General features: G+C 29.5%; 3 protein-coding genes, 1 non-coding gene and 1 pseudogene across 9 annotated transcripts; 2 read left to right on the top strand and 3 right to left on the bottom strand.

Moving 5' to 3' along the window:
* Positions 1-483: 483 nt before the first annotated feature.
* LOC145953874 (uncharacterized protein At4g15970-like) lies at positions 484-2589 on the top strand. Its single transcript, XM_083067662.1, has one exon. The coding sequence runs from the start codon at positions 1891-1893 to the stop codon at positions 2365-2367; it is 477 nt and encodes a 158-aa protein (XP_082923788.1). The 5' UTR covers positions 484-1890; the 3' UTR covers positions 2368-2589.
* Positions 632-1072, top strand: LOC109803370 (uncharacterized protein At4g15970). The gene has a single exon (XR_014433806.1). It is a non-coding gene; the product is annotated as an uncharacterized protein At4g15970 (transcript).
* A 2789-nt stretch (positions 2590-5378) lies between the features above and the next one.
* LOC109803338 (sucrose synthase 7) lies at positions 5379-11229 on the bottom strand. The gene is made up of 15 exons (XM_020364861.3): positions 11017-11229; positions 10559-10691; positions 10286-10440; positions 9895-10087; positions 9657-9775; positions 9093-9309; positions 8711-8806; positions 8390-8563; positions 8158-8274; positions 7890-8056; positions 7456-7680; positions 6806-7372; positions 6585-6723; positions 6145-6335; positions 5379-5757 (listed from the first exon to the last, which is right to left on the bottom strand). The coding sequence occupies exons 1-15, from the start codon at positions 11124-11126 to the stop codon at positions 5604-5606; spliced, it is 2757 nt and encodes a 918-aa protein (XP_020220450.1). The 5' UTR covers positions 11127-11229; the 3' UTR covers positions 5379-5603.
* Positions 11230-19754: 8525 nt separating this feature from the next.
* Positions 19755-20482, bottom strand: LOC114916186 (sucrose synthase 2 pseudogene; annotated as a pseudogene).
* On the bottom strand, positions 19755-24709 carry LOC109803339 (sucrose synthase 7). 6 transcript variants are annotated; one of them, XR_014433797.1, is made up of 7 exons: positions 22981-24392; positions 22751-22882; positions 22084-22273; positions 21829-21953; positions 20839-21012; positions 20547-20681; positions 19755-20427 (listed from the first exon to the last, which is right to left on the bottom strand). XR_014433797.1 is itself a non-coding variant. In XM_083074471.1 (6 exons), the coding sequence occupies exons 2-5, from the start codon at positions 22855-22857 to the stop codon at positions 20814-20816; spliced, it is 621 nt and encodes a 206-aa protein (XP_082930597.1). In that variant the 5' UTR covers positions 22858-22882; positions 22981-24709; the 3' UTR covers positions 19755-20681; positions 20775-20813. The 6 variants fall into 6 exon arrangements, 3 of the variants coding, with proteins under 3 accessions (XP_082930597.1, XP_029128215.1, XP_029128214.1); XR_003804541.2 differs by having other exon boundaries at positions 20547-20746; positions 22981-24369; XR_003804540.2 differs by having other exon boundaries at positions 20522-20746; positions 22981-24366.
* Positions 24710-25136: the final 427 nt, after the last annotated feature.

Here is a 25136-nt window from a genome sequence, read left to right on the forward strand (position 1 = left end):
AGTTCAAACGACACCGGTGTAACTTTTACTAAGTGTTACATCACTCAATAACTTTATATTAAATGTAAATTTTGAAAATTCAACCGTTAGATTGAAAGTTCATATCTCTTAGATCATATATGTCAAATTTTATATTAATCTAAGATGATTTGATACTTCATTCTCATAAAACAAAAATTGACGTAATATATAAATTTCAAAATATACTAAAATATGAACACTTTGATTACCTTCAAGTTATTGTTCAATTTTAACAAAATTTAACATATATGATCTAAGATATATGAACTTTCAATCTAACGGTTGGATTTTCAAAATTCACATTTAATATAAAGTTATTGAGCGGTGTAACACTTAGTAAAAGTTACGGACCCTCCTCTATATATATATATATGTATATCACTGTTAGTGAATAATATTAGTAGCTTGATAATGTCACACTCTAAGCTACCATTTGATAGTTGCATATTAGTGAGAGGTTGGAGTTCGCTAGATAATGTATATAATTTTATCAATAACAGGGATTGGATATTGGTTTTATCTTTTTGTCAAACATATTACAAGCCACTTGTTAATTAACCTTAGCTTTTTGACTTGTCTTATTATAACTTTCATGTTTATTTTGTGAAATATGAACTTAGGTTACCAAGTGTTTGATAGTGGGTTTATGCATCAGGCTGATCATGATCCAAAGCTAAAGAGTGTTCTCAAAAGCGCGTCTATGAATAATAAGACGGTGATAATCACAACTTTAAATGGTGCATGGGCTGAGCCAGGATACATATTTGACCTCTTTCTTGAGAGTTTTCAACTAGGAATCCAAACACAAAAACTTTTAAATCACTTGGTGGTAATAACATTGGACCAAAAGGCACATGCTCGTTGCCTTGCTTTGAACAAGCATTGTTACCAACTTGAAACTAAGGGTGACAATTTCACAAGTGAAGCATTTTTCATGACCCCAAAATACCTACACATGATGTGGAGAAGAACTGAATTCCTTGGTTCTGTCCTTGAAATGGGGTACAACTTTGTGTTCACGGTACATATATATTTCTTCTTTGCAAAATAGCTTCTTATTAAAATCTTCATATTGCATACACCCAACTACATAAGATAACAACAATTTAGATTCAAAGTTAAATACACAAATTTAATACATTGTCAATGTAATTATTTTTAATATATCGTCAATCGTTAAAAAATTGTATGGTAATTTTATTGATTTTTAAAATAGAATTAAATGTATTTTTGGTCCTTAATTTAAATATCATAGTTGTATTATTTTAATCTCTCAAGTTTTAACTAAGTGTTTAGTCATCTTTCAAATATTGTTATTATGTAAATTTCAATTTATTATATTACAAATCTAATGATTTTGTTATCAATGTAATATTAATGAATTGATATGACAAATGATTTGGTAAATGATGTAGATATTGATGTATTAATAACAAAACATGATGATGTCACTTGTGAAAAATAAAAAAAAATGAATTGTCAAAATATTTAAATAGGAATAAAATATAGAGCTCTTACTAACACATTTTGATCTTATTTAGTGATTAAGTATTATTGTTGAAGGTAAGAGTCGTGTATTTAAATCTTATTTTAAATATGTTGACGATTCTTTCTTTTATTTTTACATTTTATATATATCACCATCTCATACCACTGACACATCAATATTTGCAACATATTATTTATCATGTCACTTCATTATTAAAGGATGACTAAAAATGAATTTAAGTCTTTCAAATAACTATTTAAAAGTCAATTCAAGCACCACTTCTAATTAATTGATATTATTTTTACACTTTTGATACATAGAAATTAAATTCATTTACATACGGTATATTTTTTTTTTCTTTTTTTCAGGATACTGATATAATGTGGTTTAGAAATCCCTTCAAGCAATTTCACAAAGATGCAGATTTTCAAATAGCTTGCGATTCTTTTAATGGCAAATCCTATGACTTAAACAACCGGGCAAATGGAGGGTTTAAATATGTGAAATCAAATAAACGAACTATTTGGTTCTACAAGTTCTGGTTCAACTCTAGGAATGCCTACCCAAAATCGCATGATCAAGATGTGTTCGACAAGATCAAAAAGCACCCATTCATTTCCAACATGAAGTTGAAAATTAGGTTCCTTAGCACTAGTTATTTTGGAGGATTTTGTCAGCCTAGCAAGGACCTTAACAAGGTTTCAACAATGCATGCCAATTGTTGTGTTGGTTTAAACAACAAGGTCAATAATCTTATTATGTTGCTTAAAGATTGGAAGAAGTATATGGCATTGTCTGAAAATGAGAAAAAACAGTCGCATCTTTCTTGGAGCGTTCCACAAAATTGTTGGGATTAATGTAATGTAAATTACTTTTGTTCATCGATCATAGTTTTGGTTATTCAATAAATAAATTGATTTTTGTAGAAATAGTTTCTATATTTTAAAATATATAGAAGCTACTATGCAGAATTTGTGGTGCTTAAAGGCCATATTACGATGTTTTGAGTTAATTTCAGGTATGAAAATTAATTTTCACAAGAGTTGCGTGGTTGGCATTCACTCAGGGATAGATTTTATTGATTTGACGGCTTCTTTTTTGCATTGTAAGGTGGGTCAACTACCGTTTAAGCATTTGGGCTTACCTCTTGGTGCAAACCCTAGGAAGTTGGCTACTTGGAGACCAATACTTGATAGCTTACGTAAGCGTCTATCCTCTTGGAAGCATAGGCATTTGTCCATTGGGGGGAGGGTGACCTTAATTAATTCAGTTTTGAATGCAATGCCCATTCATTTTCTGTCATTTTTTAAAGCACCGAACTCGGTGATTAAGGAAATTGTGGCCATCCAACGTGATTTCTTGTGGAGAGGTGTCAAGGATGGCTCAAAGATTCCTTGGGTAAAATGGGAAACGGTGTGTAAGTCAAAGGATGAGGGTGGACTAGGAATCAAGGATGTCAAATTGTTCAATTGGGCACTACTGGGGAAATGGGTGTGGAGGTGTATGTTATCTCCATATATGATGTGGGCTAAGGTTCTTCATGGTAGGTATGGGCGCATTGAGTCCTTTTCTAAGTGCTCAAATGTGGATAGGAGGGCTTCTTGGTGGTGGAAGGATATAGTGTGGGTGCTACAACAAGGAAATTTTTTGTTGGATGAAAAGATTGAACGATGTATTGGCGATGGCACTACGACCCGATTTTGGGAGGATAAGTGGATAGGTGGTTTGCGCTTTTTGGATGTCTTTCCTCGTTTGTACTCCTTTGCCTTTGATCCATTGTCAATGGTGGGGCATAATGGAACTTGGGAGGGATCTAGGTGGGTGTGGCAGGTTAATTGGAGAAGAGAACCTTTTATCCATGAAGTAAGGAGCGTGAATACCTTGTTGGAAATGCTTCAAGGTCTGCAAATTTTCTCTTCTAAGCAAGATCATTGGAGATGGATTTGTGATAAGGATGGTGTATTCTCAGTGAAAAGTGCGTACCTTTGGCTGCAGCGCTCGCTGGGTGGAGAACTTAGTTATTCCTCAAATTTTCACCTAGTCATAAAAAGTCTTTGGAAATGTAAGGCTCCGATCAAGTGCTTGGTGTTCTGTTGGCAGGTGTTCATGAATGCATTCCCATGCAAATCATTGCTACAAGTACGTGGTGTGGAGTTGGATAACAATTTATGCTCTCTTTGCTCTCTGTCGAAGACCCTCTTCATCTCTTTCTAATGTGTCCAATGGCTTTTAATACTTGGTTAGCTGTTGCTAATTGGTTGGAGGTTGCGGTGGTCCTTCCAAATTCTTTAATTTCTCTCTACCTATATTGGACGAATCTTGGAATATAGAAAAAATGCTCTCAGTATTTTCAAGTGGTTTGGGTGTCTGTAATCTGGTCACTATGGCTCCATCGGAATGTTATTATCTTTCAGCAAGGTGTTATGGATTGCAAGGAAGTGTTGGACAGCATTAAAATGCGTTCATGGAAGTGGATTACTAGTTCTGTCCCCGGTTGTTCTTTTAATTACATTAGTTGGTATTATAATTCGGGTTTGTGTATCTCATAATTTTTGTTTTAGTTTTGAACTCTATTGTAACGGGTTGGAGTACCCCTTGTACTCCAAATAATTTAAATCTTGTTTGCTTATCAAAAAAAAAATTTAAAATATATTATAATTATTTAATACTACATGTATACTTCCTATATATGATACTCAATTATCTAATTCACCAAGATTAAGAAAAATAGTTAATTTAGTTAATAATAATAAATTTGTCTCATTTATATATTTTTTTCTAAAATTATTCTTATACTATTTCTCTTTCTTAATTAATACTCATATATCTTCTAATCAATTTGAGTTCATATCTTATATTATTTATTTCTCCTAAATATTTATCTTTCTCTTAACCAATTAGAGTATATATTTTTAAAGAATTTATAATTAATGTATTTTACTAATCTAACATAACACACTTTAATTAACAATATTTTAGTATAAAATAATTAATCAATATATAAAATAATTTTATAATTATCCGTCAATTTGAATTAATGAAATGAAGTATCAAATGATTTTTAACTTTTTTTACTCCCTCTGTTTTTTATTCATAGTCGTTTTGTCAGAATTTGTCGTTTTTTTTTCATTGTCATTTTACTAAAATCAATGACTTATTAATTTTTTTCTCATTTTTACCCCTGATAATTAATGTATGTTTACTGAACAATGTGTCTATTTATTTCTAATGTTTACCTATTTTTTTCCAACCACCTATGTGAAGTTAATGTTGCATTTAAAAGAGTAATATGTTTCCAACGAAATACTATAAAAAAAAATAGAGGGTAGAATAGGAAAGTAAGTAATAAATATTTTTGAAAACTAAAATACCAATCATTTCCTTAAGTCTCGTGCAAAATCTTAAACGACTTTGAATAAAAAACGGAAGGAGTAAAATTTAAAGACTTGCTCTATTCGCTAAGAACTTTAAATTCAACGATTAGATCGTTAAAATTTGATGTAAAATATGAGTTATTGAACAAATTAAGTATAGTAGACTTACTCTTGAAATAAATGGATTCATCCTCATATATATATATATATATATATATATATATATATATATATATATATATATATATATATATATATATATATATATATATATATATATATATGTTCAAAAGACACAAGGAAATGCATTTTCGAAAAGATCATATATCAGTTTAAATTATATATTTTTTATATTGACAACATGGTTGGGTACTATATCTAGTTAATCCCGTAACCAACATTATTTAATTATTGTAAAATAATCATGCATTTTTATATCTCTGAGGGAATCTCTACCTATCTGTGTATGTGTTTTCTGTATATTTTGCTATTAATTTTTGGACAAGAGAAAAGACAAGATATACTATAACATGATGAATAATCCATGGGAAATAGAATTTGTAATGTTTTGACTTCACATGCCACTATTTCCAACGTGCATCGTTGAAATGGCACTCTTATTTGCCACTGAAATCATTTACAACAAGATTGAAATCCAATTGTAAAATTATACAAACAAGTTGAAACTAAAATCACATCATCATTTAATTGTGATTCCATCATTGCTGCTCCCTTGTGAACAGACGGTCCAAATTCTTTAAGATGTAATGAATGGCCAAGACGAAGGAAATTATGGAGATCAACCAACGTAATCCAAAGAAAACACCACCAGTTAGTTCAGAAGTAGATGATCCCTCACTCACACCTTCATCCCTGCATTGCAAATGAAAAGCTCTTAAGGGCATTAGACAAATTTCTTTCTTATTCAGATTAATCAACGTAATACTTGGTCATTACCATTTATCAAAATACATGCAAAGAACAATACATGGACTGTCAGTGTAAAGGTGTTTTACACTATCATTTAAACATAGACAATCATGTATAATAAGTTATTGGTTTTTATAATAATTATTACAAGAGTTATATCAATGATGATTTAATTAGTTGATAGTGTAATACACCAATAATGTATGTATGTAAAACTTGATATTCATTCATGTTACTTATTTTTGCATTGATTTATATGCAAAGCTAGATTGATAATAAGATATTCATTTGGACTTGTAGCTCAATTTTTACATGCATTGAATTACTTGCCTTGGGGTTGGATGATCTTTAATTTTAAATGGCGGTGGTGCTGTTAAAAGGCTTTGAGAAGTTCCAGCTTTCCCATGTTCAGCAACTTTTTTAGGCCTTGCTTTCGTTGCTGGTCTTCTGGCTGGAGCTGAAGGTTTTGGCATTTGTGCAAGTTCTTGCGTTGTCTCACTAGGAATAGGTACCTTTTTTGCCTGCAATACAATAAATATTTTCCACAACTTCTCAACAATTGTTGAATTTAAAGTAGTTATTGTAAGAGCAGTGTCAATCAGTACAAGTAATACCAATCAAAAGCTATTAAATTGGTAATAAAGTTTATAGTGAAAAGTTATTTTCATATTATCTTGAATTTTTTATTGGTCGTACTCGTACCTATAGACACTATGAAGTATTGCTCCTAAATTTATGACAAAGGAAGGAACACCATTTAGCATACTTACCAAGTTCCTGAATTGAAGATTATAGAACATATGGATGTATCTTTCCTTTGCTAATTTTTGCTCCTTGTTCAACCTTCTCCAAAAGCCATAAATTGATCCCATATTCAACACTTTGGTTGCATATATCTTCCATGTATAGCTGCAAACACGATACTTATATTAAGAAATCCAACCATGAATGTTGTTACTTAAAACACGTACACTTGTTGGTTAAGAATTACCATTCATTGATGCGCTGAAGACCAGCTTTTGACATTGTGTTCCAATGCTCAGGATCAGTCTTGCACCTTTCAAAGAAGTCAGCAATCTTTTCACTTGATTCATCTCCATTATAAGGATCAATTTGAAAGCCTGAGACCCCATCAACTATAATTTCTGCTGGTCCTCCTTGATTTGTTGCAAAAGTAGGTAATCCACAGTTCATTGCTTCAATGACAGTGAGACCAAAGGCCTCATAGAATGCTGGCTGCACAAAAGCTCCCTTTGTATCTGAAATGCACCGGTACAGCTCGCTGTTTCGGTACCGATCAGTTTGAGCTGCAATCCATCTGAATTGTCCCTTGAGGTTGTACTCCTTCATCAAGAAATGCATCTTCTTGATCTCTTCAGTTTCTTCTCTATCTTTGGATTTGGCTGGATCAAAGAATCCTCCAACAACCACAAGGTTCACCAAGCTCCTCAGCCTCTTGTTTCTTGCATACCACTCAACTAGGCCACTAAGGTTCTTCACTTTGTCAAGCCTAGCCATGGAGAATATTATTGGTTTCTTCATGTCTTCCAAAACTCCTCTGATTCAAAGAATATTAGTTTGACTTAGGCCATTTCAATGAAATGAGACACTTCCTTTACTATAAAGTGGAATGAGACTCACATGTGTTCTTCATTGTCATCCTTGCTATAAAGTAGTTCTTGGATGGCCGGATGAAATGTGGACAATCGCTGCTCTTTTTCTGTGGAAGGGAAGTAGACAGATTGATCAGCTCCAGGTGCCGCAATGTTGAACTTTGGATCAAACACGTTGATGCCAGAGACTGCGCGACAAAGTCCAGGCATGGTGAATGCAGTGTGTGTTTCATATTGTCCTGGCTTGTGTTTGCTGATGATATAAAATGTTGTGATGTTATCTTCACGATAATACTAACCATAGCATAGTTATTAAAGTCTGTTCAGATACAAGTTTAGAATAGTTTTTCTACTAAAAATAAAGTTTTTTCTAAAGAGAAATTCTCAAAAATTCTTCTAAACTTCCATCCAAATAAACTTGGTATATAAGAATGTGTTACTCCAAAGAAAAAGAAGGCATACCTTCCAGCAATCTCTTGGTATGTGCTAGTTATGATGAAATCAGCAGAATTCATTGCGATTATGTCAGCTGTGAACTGACATGAGAAGTGGTACTTTTCATCAAACTCCGTCCATTTGGCATCTGAATCCTCATATTTGGTCTTCTCCAAAGCATGAGCAATGGTTGCCTTCATTTGTTACGGATATAAGTTTTAGTTCAAAGTGCTGGTTGGAAAAGAATGTGCAAGTATGTGTGATTAAACAAAGCTAGCTAGGAGATTGAATGAACCTGAGTCACTCCAAGTTTAGAAGCCATTAAGGATGACACCAAGTTTCCATCAGTGTAATTTCCAATGATGAGGTCCGGCTTCTCTTCCATGAGGTCAAGAATCTTGGCAGTAGCATCCTGTTGACGATAAAGGCATGAATAAAAAGAGAAACACAAGCACACGTTCTATGTCGCATTTTTTTTTTTAATTCCTCTCATGTATGGAAAATGGGGTACATAATTGTGTACATGCCTGAGCAAATCTTTCTAAATATGGGTAGATATCAAAACGGGAGACCCATTGGCGAAGCATTCCCTTCTCTGTCCAGAAAGGGACCCTGAGAATGTTGGAGTGCTTAGTGTGGGTGACAGGTTCCAGTTCTTGGTTGCATGTTGTCCCTTTGGCATCTGGTATAAGACGAGTTACCTGAACATGGAACATAAGTTCAAAGCCTATAAAGATGGTGAAAGCAAAAGGAAAAGGAAGAAGAATGATGAAAATAAGATATATGGCTTTAACTTTTTGAAGCACAATTTATATTTTTTTATTAGAAGTTAGTACTTAGTAGCCTACCACAAGAATTTGAGGCTTCACATCAAGGCCTTGCAGCTCAATCTTATGCAGTAGCTCCTCCTCTAAGGCCCTTACTTGATCAAGAATATACACCACCTGTTTAGAAAGAAAACAGAAAACAAAAAGCCTCAGCCTCATCAAAGTTATGTATTTAAAGAGTAGTGTTTCACAATCAGTAAAAAAAATAGTAATGTTTTTGACAAAGTTCAACTATAATCAAGACTCAAGAGTTGTTAGAAAAAATAGCATGGTGAGGACTTCTCATACATGTAAATGTCAATGAGCTTAGCATGCCAATTCATTCATTAAAAATTTTAGGAACAAAGTTTTTGATTGTCAAGCTTTTTCTTATATGCAATCATTGAGGAGGAGGAATTCACACCTGGCCTCCTGTGTCTGGCAATCCAAGGACATCTGCTTGGCCAAAGTATCCATGAATAGATAAGATAACTATGTTGAACATATTTGGAAGCCTGTTGAAAAGTGATTCCAATTTCACTGGATCTGCTGATTCTAGAACCTCAGAAAGCAATCTCATTGTCTCTTTAACCCTTCCTGCTGTGTTGCCCCAACCTTTATCAAATCCCCATTCCTTGAACCTGCAGAGACAGTAATAGAGATTGTCAATTATGGAAATAGTTAAATAATTTTTCCCTTTTCATGTTTCCCCAGGAAAACTGAAGAAGAAAGGAAGAGATTATCAGAAGTTGGAAACTATGTTACTTAAGATCCTAACCTGGTAGGAAAGATAAAATAATACTAATGCTAATTCATGATTTATCTTTCAAATAAACCATCCTACGGGTACAATAAAATTTTCAAATGAAATTAATTTTTACTCTAAGACATCAGATGGGACTTTCTTAACCCTTTTTACCAATATTTTCATGCATGTTTATTCACTATAACCAAAATGAGGAATAAAGTAAAAAAGCTAGATGTTGACCTGTCTTCAAATTTCTGGTATGGTGTGTCTTTGTGGAGTGCAGATACATATACTTCAGCTACTTTCAGCGCTTGCTGAAGCTTTGGCATGGTATTCAAAGTGTCTTTGATCATGAGATTCTGCAGATTGATAAAAAAATATAAAAAAAAGCAGTCACTGTTGTTAAAACAACTTTTTCCCTATTACAAATTGCTTTTCCATTTGTATATAATATTGAATACTCCGTGCCTTTATTTACCTCTCCTTGATAGTTAAGGCTCAATAAGTAATCCAATAAAGGATTTATGCTTTGGGAGCTCTCACTCAACTTTGAGGTCAAGATCTTGGTAGTAAAGTTAAGTCCTTTTCCAATAGAAGAAGAAAGAACCATGCGAGGGGTCGAGAAATCAATAGCTCCAAAGTCTAACTCCAAAGCATTTTCATCACTTGCCCTGCACATTCAATTCTTGTCAGCGGAGACACTAATCATTAGCACAAACAAAACTCACTAGGCTCGGTCTAATGGCGGGAGATTCAGATACTACACATGAGTTTTTAGATTCAAATCTCAACACAAAGGAAAAAATGGCACAAAACAACATGGCTAAGCAAAAGGGTAATGTGAATGAGGTTGAGAGAGCACCACTTACCATTTCTCATCAAATATCATTTCCTTGTACTTCAAGTATTCTACAGCCTCAATACCTTCTACTTGCAAATCATCTGCATTCACTTTAACATATTCCCAGAATCCAGGATTGGGCCTCACTGCAAAAGCAACATATGGTGGAACCACAGCTGCCTCCTGAACACGATTCCAGATTGTTCCAAAAGTTATATATTATTCTCTTGAACCCCACGTTTTTTGGTCTCTCAAAAGACTAAAGAAACAAAATGTTAGCTATGAAATGAAAAAACTGTACCTGAGTGCAACTAAAGATGTAACCCAACATGCCATCCAAAAGCTTTTTTCTCTCAACCTTGTCTTCAACTGTTCTATCTACATCCTCCATCACATGTTGTTGTTTCATTAACCTCTTCCCACTTGCAACAAACCTGTTTCACAGTTTCCTCCCATGTAAAAAACCTTAAGGAAAATGAAAGAGCCAAAGCGTCTATTTCTATAAACTTCTCTAGAAACACTTCTAGGAGAAAAAAGTGAAAGAAGTTTCTTCATAAATTAAAATTAGCTTAAATATAAATTAATCTATAAAAAACTCTGACACATAGCTTAAATATTATATTTTGTTCATATTTTTTTCTCCTAGTCTGGGAGTACTTCAAGATAAGTTTATCCAAACAGACTCAAAAATGTGGAAGAACACAACCAACATGAAACTCATTTTTTGAGTTTTGAGTGTAACATATTAACATATAGGACCTGGCAAAGCATTTCTTCATATGGAAACGGCTTTGTTTCAAGGCATCGGGCATGCTATCTGTGATTGAATCTGATCTCTTCAAGCTTGAGGTAGTAGAAATAGAAGCCATTGTGACAATAAGAAAAAAAACAACTTGTGTTGAATTAATAAGAAAGGGTGGTTTTGTGCATGGTGTTTTGGAAGGAGTGGAGAAAGTATTTATATTGGATGTGACATTGGTGTGGGATTGAATAATAAATAAAAAAAATGAATGTTGGTTATGATTTGTCTGAAAGAAAGAGTGGAAGGAAGGAAAGAATATATGAAATATTGAGGATGGAGTAGAAAGCAAAACATAGATTGCTCCTTTGTATTGTTGATTTAGAAGTGGAGGCAAAGAATGTTTAAGGAACATGAAGTTGTTCAGTGAGGTAACATCCATGTTCTTTTCTTTATTCCATCTCAAATGCACACGTTGTTCTTTAGAGCTTTTTTTACTAATATATTACTACTGATCTTTCTATATGGTAGAAAAAACAATTACGTATACATGTGTGCATGCCTACACGTTGATAGAAAATACTAGATGAATTTAATTTAAATATTTTTTTTGTACTATCAATTCATTAAATAAATTACATATACGTGTATTTATACATACAGGGGGTTAGAAAATACTAGATAAATTTAATTTAGATATATTTTTACACCCTTTCTCGAGGAAATTAAAATTATGCTATTTTATTTTATGTTGTATGTTTTTATTTATTGGATGAAAAATTACATTAAATAATAGTAAAAGGATAATATTATAGTATTAGTATATTTATTATTCAATATACTTTCATATAATAAATTTATTGTATGAAAAATATATTAAATAATAAATTATATAATTTATTAACTATAATTTTTTTCTTATATTAATTATTATTTGCAAACTATATTTAATATTAAACAAGTATTTTTAAAATATAATTAACTTATACATATATAATAAATACACTGTTCATATTATAATTTAAATATTATAAATAAATTAATACTTTAAATAATGAATTAAAAGGTAAGAGATACGGATTGTTAATCTCTTTAGACTATTTTTATCATTATTTAATCTTATATTTTCTTATCGATGAATTAAAATTACGTAATTTTAAGAATTGAGACTAGAATTGGGTGATTAATTAAAAAATTGGTCAAAAATATAATTAATCTAATAAAAATATAAAAATATAAGTATTTAAAAAAATAGCTTTGGTCATTACCTTCACGTCTAATATGTTGTTAAAAAATGTTGTATTAAGCAATATACTATCAAGCTAAATCCACCAAATTAAACTTATGAAATATCCAATTTGGATTTTTTTTTATTGCAATATCCATTTTTTTTTATCAACTTTACATAATTACATTCACCGTTTCTTTATAATATGTAAAGTGAAAGTGAACTCTAACTTTATTTGCACTTAGGGATTTAAATAATAAATTAAATATGGGAATTAAATACTTCAAACTTCATATTCCTTTTTTTTTCCCATAACTTCACATTCTTAATACACTAAAAACTTCTCTCTAGTATATTAAATGTCTCTTAGAGTTATCCTCTTAAAATTAACTTACCGAAGTTTCATTTCAATAAATTTCTTAATAAGTACTCATAAGAATTTCTAATTTTGCTTCAAGAATTTCTAATTTAAGAATTAATCTCACATAAAAATAAAAAAAATAAAAAATACATAGTCGATGTAAGCTTTTTTTGAACTAACATCCAATAAAAGTTATCCATTTATATAACTATATAATATTACACATTAAAAAAATAAATTAAAAATATTTATACTAACAAAAAGATATTTCGTCCCTTATTAATATTGTGGGATGAAAAAGTTATAAACCGTTGATTATATTAATGTTTTGGGTTGAAAAAGTAACAAAAAAATTATGATGAGAAAAATAATTAATAGAATAAAATTATTGAATTATTCTCTACATAAAAAAAAAATTTGAGTAGTTACTACAATAAATAAATAATACAAATATTTTAAAGATTGTATACGTAAAAAAAATGAATCTCTTTTATATATTAGTAGGATAAAGCGATAAAAAAAATCAATATTTTAAAAATATGGATAGTTGTTATTTTAAAAGAGGCAGTTATTTCTTGTATATAAATTATTCTTAAATATAAATTAGTGAAAAACAAATGACAGTTTTTTTTTTTATTCTACAAGTTGATTTTTCTTTTTAGTAAATATATTTTTTTACTTTGAAACGTTGACTTTATTATTATACATATTTTTATATAATTTTTATAATAATAACTTGTTTGAATTAAAAAAACAGTAAATAATATATTAAAAAACATTTTGATAGTATATTAAAAAAGTTGTCTACATTAAAAAAAAGTCAATCATTTATACACTGCTAGTGTAAAAAAATTTTATATTGGCAACTAATTAAATCTTTTAATTGTGTCATGTCACTATAAACACATTTACTTTTAACAGTGACATGACACAATTAAAAGATCTAATTGATTGTCAGTGTAAAAAAACTTTATACTGACAGTGTATAGATTATTAACTCTTAAAAAAAACTCAAAGTAAATAATGACATTGACTACAATATTTTCAAGAAAAAAAATAGACAATAGTCTATTTTAAAATAAAATAATATATATATATATATATAATAAATATAAATAAAAATAAAATAAAATAAAAAACAAAAGCAACAACAAAGTAGGCAGTTGCATTGTCTACTTCAATATTAAAGAGAGAGACATTGACATTGTCCTTGTCGACTTGGTGTAGTAAAGAAAACTTTTTTTTTTTTAATAAATTGATGATAGTATGGCTGATTTACTAAATTTTTTAAAATAAAAAACATATTTAAATGAATCAAAGATAGGTGTGTCAATTGTTAAAACCTTGTAGGCTTCTCCATTGTCGGCTTACACTATTTATAGATATACTTTTCCATTTACACCAAATTGGTAATTATGATTTCAAAATACTCCATGCATGTCGAAAAGCCCCCCTCCAAAAACCCAATATCTATTTAATATTGTACTTAAATTAAATTTGACCTTAGTTCATTCAAAAAAGGCTCTTTCTAACTTTAGAAAAGGCTCATTTTGGGTTTTCTTGCCATTAATTCACCAAAAACAGATTGAGATGAATTAAGCTACTTTAAAATATGGACCAAGAAATTGTCTGGCTTTTTAAGGTGGGTTGATGGGTTGATATATATATATATATATATATATATATATATATATATATATATATATATATATATATATATATATATATATATATTCAAAAAAGGAAACTTAAGTTAAAAATCATTTTTTAATTTCTTTTTACTTATCAAAATTGCAATGAAAGCAATAAGAAGTGTAAAACAAAATTATATGTATATTATTCAACTCTCTACTATTCAATAGACCTAATAATTCAAATAAATTCCTAATTTAAAAGTGTTGATTCTTAATCACAACATTACTTTCTGTCAACAATTAAAGTATATTATCTCATGTGAAAATTGAGATTATTAAAGTATTGGCTTAATTGCAGTTTTGATCCCTCAAGTATTGTAACTGTGCAATTTTAATCCCTAAAATTTTAATTGAGTAATTTTAGTCCTTAAAGAATTGTAATTGTACAATTTTAGTCTTTCAATTTTTAATTGAACAATTTTAGTCCCTCAAATATCACAATTGTGCGATTTTTGTCTCTCTCATTAAAAATGTAATAATTCTAATATATATATATATATATATATATATATATATACACATATATATATACAATATTTTAAAATTATGCAATTATTTGTCTATTCAAGTTAACATATATTATAATTTTCATTAATGTATCAAATGATATATATTTATTATTACTAAATAAATAAAATTTATATATTATTATTTTTATAATATTACTAATAAATTAATATCAATAGTATTATTAATATATTTATAGATAAACTAATACTTTGATAAATATAACTTATTATATATTACTATACTTTTACAAAAATATAAGTATATTAATTAGAAATATACATATCTTATCTAATATATTTATATTTTTGTAAAAGTATATTAATATATACTAAGTTATATTTATCAAATTATTAGTTTATCTATAAATATACTAAAAATATTATTGATATTAATTTATTAGCAATATTAAAATATTAATAATATATAAATTTTATTTATTTAGTAATAATAAATATATATTATTTGCTATATTAACAAAAAATTATAGTATGCATTAACTTAAATAAGTAAATAATTGTATAATTTTAAAATATTATATATATATATATATTAAAATTTTAAAATTATTAAATTTTTAATAAGAGAGATTAAAATCGCACAATTATGATATTTAAGGGATTAAAATTGTTCAATTAAAAATTAAAAGACTAAAATTGCATAATTTCAATCCTTTAGGGACTAAAATTATCTAATTAAAACCTTAGGAATCAAAATTGCACAATTACAATACTTGAAGGATAAAACTGTAATTAAGCCTAAAGTATTTTATCTCTTTTAATGTTTTTTAATCCTTTTTAATTTAAAAAATAAAATTTGCTTGAAATCCTAATTGAAATTATAATAAAAAAAATTATTTTGTAATTAATTCATAATTTAAACCTTAAATCCTCTATTTGTTTCCTTTAAAGTAACCATCATTCTCAAATTATATCATCATTTTCTAATTTATTGATATTTTATTTTTTTTTCTCTCACCTTCTCACACAAATGAAACATATAATCTTTGTAACTAAGTTTTAATTATTCTTTGTTCTTCTCAAATCTTTAATGGAGTTTAATGATTTTTTATTTTACAGTTTTTTTTTTGGAGTTTTATGAATTAATTGATTTAATAAAAAACAATCCCTTCCATGTTGCTCCCTTGTTGAAAATTGTATTTCTCCATCTTGACTCCCTTCAATAACCATCTAAGTTAATCTATTAAAATTTGATATCTACTATATATATATATATATATATATATATATATATATATATATATATATTATACACACAAAAGCATTTACTTTGATAGTTAAATGTATTAATTTTTTTTTTTTACGTTTTTCCCTTCATAAAAAATGTATGATAAAATTAATCTTTTAAATTATGATAAAGTATATATTTAATTTGATAACTAAATCTGTTAATTATAAAATGAGTTGTCAACTAATTACAAAATAGTTAATTAAATTTTAAATATATTAGCTACAAAACTAATCATTAGAATAAATGAGATTTAAAAATTATATTCACCAAAAAAAAATTCAATTGCAAGAAAATAAAACCAATATAATAAAAAAGAGAGAATTTTTAGTGAACTGGTTTAATTATAAAATAGTTATGCACAAGAAAGGAAATAAAGAAAAGACATTCACGAGAATATATTTCAATAAATATTGCAATAAAGACATTCACAAGATAATTTTTACTAAACTAAGTATTACACCGCTCAATAATTTTATATATATTAAATGTGAATTTTGTAAATTCAACCGTTATATTGAAAGTTCATATCACATTTAATATGATATGAACTTTTAATCTAACTGTTAGATTTACAAAATTCACATTTAATATAAAGTTATTGAGCGATATAATACTTAGTAAAAATTACACCATGTTATTATAACATTTCTCATATATATATATGAGGAGAGTTATAATAACACCGGTATATTTGATATAATCGAGCTTTAAATATATAGGTTGAACCTATTCTACAAAATTAAAATCTAAATCTAACCTATTATCTATCATAAGTTTTTTTTATAAACCTAGCCTTTTTAAAGTCTAACTTAACATATTAGCATATTTAAATTATTAATTTTAATTAGGTCAATAAACTTGATTTTTAAAAATCAACAAAATTATTTTTAAAACATAATTTACTCAATATTATTAAAATTTAAATTTTAAAAGAAATATATGAAAAAAAATTGAATCATTTTTCGTTGAAAGGACAATCCATACGTAATCATGTATGTTGATGTACATCTAGACATATATCGTAAACTTATAAATCCTATAATAATAAAAAATAATTTTATAAAAAAATATTTTTTAAATATTGATAATTTATTTTTATTTTAGAAATTTATTTATTTATTTATATTTTAATAATATATATTATTTTTTATTATATTATATAAATAAATAAACTGACCTATAAGACTTAATAGAATGTCTAAATTTGACTTTTTTATTAAATAGACCAGACTTTAAAAAAGTTAGACTATAGGTCCCTATTTAAAGTCTAACTTATTCTCATCCTAATTAGACGAGAATAGATAAATAACTTTTCTTTTTATTGTATTTTACTAACATCAAAATACTAATTTAAATTGTTTTCACACCAATTTAAAATATTTTTAATACGTTGCATAAAATTTCATCTATACCTATAGGAGAGAGTAAAAACTTATATAACAAAATGATTATTCATTTTATGTGCTAAAAATAACAAATATATATATATATATATATATATATATATATATATATATATATAAATCAACATTAATTAGAATAAATAATAGTAATTTATATATTTTATGACAATAGATTTTGTCTCTAGGTTTGATCTTTTAACATTTTCTGTTTACAATTATTCAGGTGCAGAATTCACATTGGCATTCAGGTGAATCATTCTCTATGCTTGTTGTCAAGGATTTTGTTTCTTGAGATTGGTAAATTGAATTGTCATCTGAAACCAGTTTTTCAGCTAAAAATGTAGTATTATTATTGTCACAAGCTGTAGGAGACATTCCAGTAGTAATCCTCTCTTAGTAAATTGCCTATGGTGGAGGGGTCAAAACCGGCCACGTCGTAGTGTTATGGAGGCCTTATAACAGTTATTTAACAACATTGTTACCAAAAGATTTCATACTCGGATCAAACCTGAACCTTTTAGAAAAAGTGGGTCTGAATCAGATCAATTATATTGATATCATTTGTATTATTTTCTGATGTGATAAATTGTTCACTTTTAGGCTGTAAGATTCCAAGATAAAGAGTCTCGTCAAGTATTTTGAAATGTGTCTGAGATGTATGTGCAGGCAAGTTATATGCTTATATATTCCTTTTCCCCCCTTGTCTGTAATCTGAATGAAACTTGACATTTCTTTTGCAAGCGGATGAGGGTGGATGGGTCTGTGGGTGTTTGATTACAATGATATGACAAAGATTTATAAATTAAATTAACAAACTGATACAGTTTTGGGAAAAAAATAATAATGTCGCAAAAGTTGTCATAACAAATGCATGTAAGATCCAAATTAAGAAAGAGTGATGCATGGAGTTTAGAACTGTTGAAGCTTCTCTACATCTGGTACGAGTAAGATCCAAATTTTGTCACGTCCTTTTGTTTTTGGTAAACAAAGAATTTATTAAGATAGAAGAGAAAGGTACAAATTGAAGAGGATAAGAAATACTCAAATGATAAAGAAATTAAAATCAAAACTAAAGGGAAAAGAGATAAGAACATAAACATACATCACAGCATGTGAATCTCGATGTAGGCCTAACAAAGACATCCCGTAAGCGGAGCACCACAAAAGAACCGTAAATTAAGATGATTTAGCAGAGAATTTTTAGGATGGAATTGATAAGGGAGTAGATAAGTGGAAAAGATAACTTAGAGAGAATTAGTAGAATGAAAATGGTTTCTTATTTAGCTCGGTTCAATATTAATAGAATTAATATTCATAGACATGTGCCTACAATAACTAGAAATTTGCGATTAATTTGTCTTCTTCTGTCTTTTTTACCTATCTCTTTCATTATTACCCTCAAGTCATTTGCAACTATTACTCCGGGTCAAAGACTGAATCATAAGCATCTAGCTCCAAGATATATCCTGAGAAATTGTGATGGTATAAACTGAATGAGAGACATGCTATTGTTTTGCTATACGTTACATTTCTCAAAATAAGTGGTGATCATCAGAGTGTGTGTATAATGTATTTCTGAACTTCTGTTTCTTGCAGGCTGAGAAGAATAGGCTAAAGGAAGAGAAAGAATAGTTGAAGCGGCAGATGAGAAAAGATTATGCCCCATGCTGCAGTTGATACATCAAAGGATCATCTGCTTTGAACTCCAGTTGCCTAAAGTGGTTATCAATAGCATGCACTTCTTTGTTGTATGTGTTCTTTACTCGTGTTATATTTTTGTTCAAGTTATCCATAATGTCTATTGTGTGTTGTCTAAACTCATTAGTGGAAAATGTGGACGGAAACTGGTTTGGTTAGATATATTTGTGCTGCTGTTGTCTAAACTATAATAAAAATGTGTCATAGCTACAAACCGTGTCACGTGATTAAAAATGAGTTGGATTAAATCTATGCTGGAATGTTTTCTTTTTTATCGGTTCAGGATCTACAAACTGTGTCAAGGGATCATTTCTTTATTTTATCACCTAGATCTCTTCATTTTCAATAACAGAAAGTGACAATTGTCCCGAGATACTCACAGAATGCCATGTCCAAATCATTAATCACTAAACTAGATATATTCAATCAGGTCAGTGCAAAAAGATATTGAAGATGATTTTTCACAGTGAAAAACTACTTTTACTGGAAATTAATTGCTTGGGGGTTGTTTTCTTGCATTCTTTCACTTTTTGAAAGTTCTCGTTTTCTGGCAATTGATTTACTAGTACTATAAATCACTTTTTGGCTGTTCTAACTGCCGGTAAATGGTAAAAAATTAGCAAACTGTAAGTACAATTTCTGGCATTCTTAAAATACAACTTCTTCAGTTTTTAACCTCCAATAGTTGTATACCATCTTATGGAAAAAATACCAACGGTTACTTAAAATTTGCAAATGCACTGAAAACCAGCTTTTGACATTCTGTTCCAATGTTCGGAATCAGTCTTGCACCTTTCAAAGAAGTCGACAATGTTCTTTTCACTTGACCCATCCCTATTATAAGGATCAATATGAATGCCTGAGCCCCATCAATTATAATTTCTGCTGGTCCTCCTTGATTTGTTGCAAAAGTAGTCCTCAGCTCATTGCCTCAATGACTGTAAGACCGAAGCCTTCATAAAATGCTGGTTGCACAAAAGCTCCCTTCATATCTGCAATGTACCGGTACAACTCACTGTTGTAGTAGCGGTTACTTTGAGCTGCAATCCATCTGAATTTCCCTTGAGGTTGTACTCCTTCATCAGGAAATAGATCTTCTTGATCTCTTCAGATTCTTCTCTGTATTTTGGATTTGGCTGGATTGAAGAATCCTCCAACAATCACAAGTTTCACCAAGCTCCTCAGCCTATTGTTTCTTGCATACCACTCAACTAGGCCAATAAGGTTCTTCACTTTGTCAAATTTAGCCATGGAGAAGATGATTGGTTTCTACTTATCTTGCAAAAATCCTTTGATTCAAAACAAATTATAGTTTGAATTAGGCCATTGCAATGACACGTCCATTGCTATAAAATGATGAGAGCAAAGTGGAATGAGATTCACATGTGTTCTTCATTGTCATCCTTACTATAAAGTAATTCTTGGATGGCCGGATGAAATGAGGTCAATCACCGCTCTTTCTCTGTCTAGGGGAAGTAGACAGATTGATCAGCTCCAGGTGCAGCAATGTTGAACTTTGGATCAAGCACGCTGATGCCGGAGACTACACGACAAAGTCCAGGCATGGTAAATTTAATGTATGTTTCATACTGACCTGGCTTGTACTTGCTGATGATACAAAATAGTGAAATTTTACCTTCATGTTAATATTGACCACAGGATACATAAGAATGTATCACTTAGAAGAAAAGGAGCCATACCTTCCATTGATCTCTTGGTATGTGCTAGTTTTGATGAAATCAGCTGCATTCATTGAGATTATGTCAGCTGTGAACTGACATGAGAAATGATTGCCTTCATTTTTCATCAAACTCCGTCCATTTTGCATCTGAGTCCTCATATTCGGTCTTCTCCAAAGCATGAGAAATGGTTGCCTTCATTTGTTATGGATAGAATAGAAGCTTTAGCTCAAAGTGCTGATAGGAAAAGAATGTACATGTATGCATGTTTAAATTGTTGAAAGAGAGTAAAAAAAATGTAGGAGTGGTTGAAACCACGCGTTTTGACAACACAACAAAGTCTGTTTTATATAGACTTAATGCAATAAATACAAATAAATATGAGATAATATTCTTATTTACATTATACAATATGGGTATAATAATAAAGGTCCTAATTAAATAAGGAAACAAATTATAAAAAATAGAAATAAAAGAAGAGTAAATCCTAAAAGATCATCAAGGATACTCTAAATATTCTAAGATAAAAATGATATCATTAGATATTTCTAAGACTCCCTCTCAAGCTGAAGCTTCCTAAGCTTTCAGCATGTAATAAGAACCTAAGCAGTTGAGGAACACTCCCTAAAAAAGTTAGTTGCTAAGGGGGTAGAACCAAGTACTTAAATACTCCACCGATCATCCCATACAACTTGATGTGGGACTTAGTCACTTAGGCACCTCATAATACCCAAGTCCCTATCATTGCACCATTATTGGGAGTTGACTGACGTCTCAATGATTGACACTCGACAATGCTTCACTCAGTAGGAAACTATGCTAATTCATGATTATGTTTATAAAAAAAAACCATCCTATGGGTACAAATACAATTCAATATTCAAATGAAAATAATTGGTCTCTAAGGACATCAGATGGGACTTTCTTAACCCTTTTCTTTTTTAATCTTTTCATGCATATTGATTCACTGTTTCCAGAATGAAGGAATAAAGTAAAGAGTTAGATGTTGACCTGTCTTCAAATTTCAGATATGGTGTATCTTTATTGAGTGCAGACTGCAGATACATAGCTTGAGCCACTTTCAGTGCTTGCTGAAGCTTTGGCATGGTGTTCAAAGTGACTTTGATAATAAGATTCTGTAGATTGATAAAAGAAATATGCAGTCTCTATTGTTGAACACTGTTCTTACACCATTACAAAGTCATTTTTTTATTGCTTTTTCATTTGTATACATTTCAATATTTGATACTCTCGTGCTTTATTTACCTCTCCTTGATAATTAAGGCTCACTAAGTAATCCAGCAAAGGATTTATGCTTTGGGAGCTCTCACTCAACCTTGGGGCCAAGATCTTAGTAGTAGAGTTTAGTCCATTCCCAATAGAAGAATCAACCATCCGAGGGTTGGAGAACTCAAAAGCCCCAAAGTCTAACTCCAAAGCATTTCCATCACTTGCCCTGCAAATTCAAGTCTGTTCAACATTTGCACTAACCATTGGCACAAACAAACCCACTAGGGTCAGCCTAGGGTGAAAGGTTTAGATAGTTTGCATGAGGTTTTAGGTTTACACATCAGGACTCCATCATGAAACCAAAAAAGAAAAAACATTGGCACAAACAAAACAACATGGAAAACCAAAGGGTGATGTGAATGAGGTTCAGAGATCACCACTTTCCATTTCTCATCAAATATCATTTCCTTGTACTTCAAGTATTCTGCTGCCTCAATACCTTTACTTGCAAATCATATGCTTTCACTTTTAACATATTCCCAGAAGCCAGGATTAGGCCTCACTGTAAAACATGTGGTGGAACTACAACTGCCTCCTGAACACCATTAAAATTTGTTCCCAAGTTATATTATTCTCTTGAATCCCGTGTTTTTGAGTCTCACAAAAGAGAGAAATTGTTAGCTATGAAATGGAATAACTATACCTAAGTGCAACTGAGGATGTAACCCACATGCCATCTAAAAGCTTTTTCCACTCAATCATGTCTTTAACTGCTTTATCCACATCCTCGATCACATGAGGCTGTTTCATTAACCTCTTCCCACTTGCAACAAACCTGTTGCATATTTTCCTACCATGAAAATCCTGAAAGAGCCAATTGTGGAACACAAACAATGTGAAACCCTTGAGTATGACATATTAGACATATAATACCTGTCAAAGCATTTCCATATGGAAACGGCTTTGCTTCAAGGCATCTAGCATGATATCTGCCATTGAATCTGATCTACTCGAGGCTGAGCTTGAGGTGTAGAACTAGAAGCCATATGATGGACAGTGACAATAAGACAATAATAAATAACTTGTGTTGAATTAAAAAAAAAATATGATAGTTTTGTTTTGTGCAGGTGTGGAGAGAGTGATTTGACTTGGTGTGGGATTGAATAATCAAAAAGAATAAATGTTGGTTATGATTTGTCTGAAAGAAAGAGTGGAAGGAAGGAAAGAATATGTGAAATAAAAGCAAAATATTGATTGCTCTTTTGTGTCATTTGATTTAGAAGTGGAGGCAAAAAAATGTCTAAGGAACATGAAGCCTTTCTGAGGTAACATCGTTGTTCTTTTTTTTATTCTCATCTCAAATGCACTTATGCACAAGTTATTCACCGATTTCCTGTAATGCAAATTATAGTAGAAAATCAATTACATATGCCTGCATTTATATATATACAGGAGTTAGAAAATACTAGCTAGATGAATTTAATTTAAATAAACTTTTACACAATTATTCATGGAAACTAAAATGTTATTTTGTACGTAGCTGATTTCGTGCAAAACATTAAGAACTTGTGTTTTCCATTAAAAAAAAATAGTTTATTTTAATTTATAATTATTAAAAAAATAATTCGCGTAACTTTCTAAGTTCATAACCACAACACAGGTTGCTACTTTCACATACTATATTATATACTAACTCAATCTTTATTATAGAGTGAAAAGGATAAAAAAAATGAAAAATACTGAAAAATTTTAAAATAAAATAAACTTTGTTTTCTGTAATTTGACATATTTTAAAACTTTTCAAGATAAGTTATTTTATTATTTGAATAAATTAAACAATATTTGTATCATGATTACCATAACAAGATTAAAAGTGTAACTTAAGTAAGCATAATTGTTCCCGTGCTCTTTACGTGATTATTAACAAGTATATCAATTGGTTTTTATTAAATTAAATTAATTCAATAATTTAATATAATTTGCCTTAATTTTACTAATGCTTTTATTTTTATAAAGTACTTTTGTTATTAGATTACAACTATTTTTATATAAAATTAAAGTTGGAACGATCAACCCAGCCTGCAAGGTATAATGGATTGAGTTGAACTTAATTTTCAACCCAATGAAAAATGGGTCCAATGCCACTCAAAATCCAATCTATATTTCAGCAGGTTGAATTTGGTTGAGATGACCCAATTGACAACCCTAAAAATGAGGGAGTAAAAATAGTATTATCCTTTAGTTTAGCTTTTAAAAAAATGATTAAAATATTTTTTTAATTCTCATAATTCTACTTTATCTTTTAGATAGTATAAAATAGTTATTTTTAATTTTTATATTTATCTTTTTCAATTAGTTTTAGTGTCTATAGTTTAATATAGATATTTTTAATTATTATATTTATAATTTTTTAATTTTTTAATTTTTGTCATTAATTATTTTGTAACACTTTCTTTTCTATATATTAACTCAACATTAAGTATCTGAAGTTAAACTTATTTTGCTTGAAGTTACTCTAAATTAAATTTCTAGACTCGTCTCTTTCATATCTTTACACATTAAACTCATTGTTAAAATACTTTTTTTTATCCTCATTGAAAACATTTATCAAATTAATACAAAACAGATAATGTTATAAAAAAATAATAATAGAGATTATAAGAATTAAAAAGTTACAAGCACATAAACTAAAGAACTATATTAAACTAACAAAAAATAATTAGAAAAGATAAGTTTAAAAACTAAATGTCTATTTTAAACTATAGAAATTAAAAGATAAAATAAAACTAAGAAATAAAAATGTTACTTGTTCATTATTAATCAACCGAGATTCAAACCAAAACATACAAAGAATTAAGAACAAGTATTTTAGGCAAAATACTTATATAACGTAATTGATTTTCTGGCTGTTATATTATATTAAAACCACTATAAGGATAATTTATTTTATGCATTCTGAGTTGTTATTTGTTGGTACATCATCATCGCTACCCAGACAGGCAAACATCATCTGACGAGGATAGCATTACTAATTACTATACCGTCCATAAAGGGTTTTTCTCAACAGATTTAATAAATTTATCACTTGT

This window comes from Cajanus cajan, chromosome 1, assembly GCF_000230855.2.
Source record: "Cajanus cajan strain Asha chromosome 1, NIPB_CcT2T_4, whole genome shotgun sequence".
Classification (NCBI taxonomy): domain Eukaryota; kingdom Viridiplantae; phylum Streptophyta; class Magnoliopsida; order Fabales; family Fabaceae; genus Cajanus; species Cajanus cajan.

Coding starts and splice junctions, on each gene's coding strand:
- LOC145953874 (XM_083067662.1), top strand. CDS start 1,891: ATGTGGTTTAGAAATCCCTTCAAGCAATTTCACAAAGATGCAGATTTT.
- LOC109803338 (XM_020364861.3), bottom strand. CDS start 11,126: ATGGCTTCTATTTCTACTACCTCAAGCTTGAAGAGATCAGATTCAATC. Junction 9,310..9,656: donor TACCAGAAATTTGAAGACAG/GTCAACATCTAG, acceptor CTGTCTCTGCAG/GTTCAAGGAATGGGGATTTG. Junction 6,336..6,584: donor ATCTTCAATTCAGGAACTTG/GTAAGTATGCTA, acceptor ATTGTATTGCAG/GCAAAAAAGGTACCTATTCC.
- LOC109803339 (XM_029272381.2), bottom strand. CDS start 22,857: ATGAAACAGCCTCATGTGATCGAGGATGTGGATAAAGCAGTTAAAGAC. Junction 22,274..22,750: donor ACATCCTCAGTTGCACTTAG/GTATAGTTATTC, acceptor TTGAATTTGCAG/GGCAAGTGATGGAAATGCTT. Junction 21,013..21,828: donor TATCTGAAATTTGAAGACAG/GTCAACATCTAA, acceptor TAACAAATGAAG/GCAACCATTTCTCATGCTTT.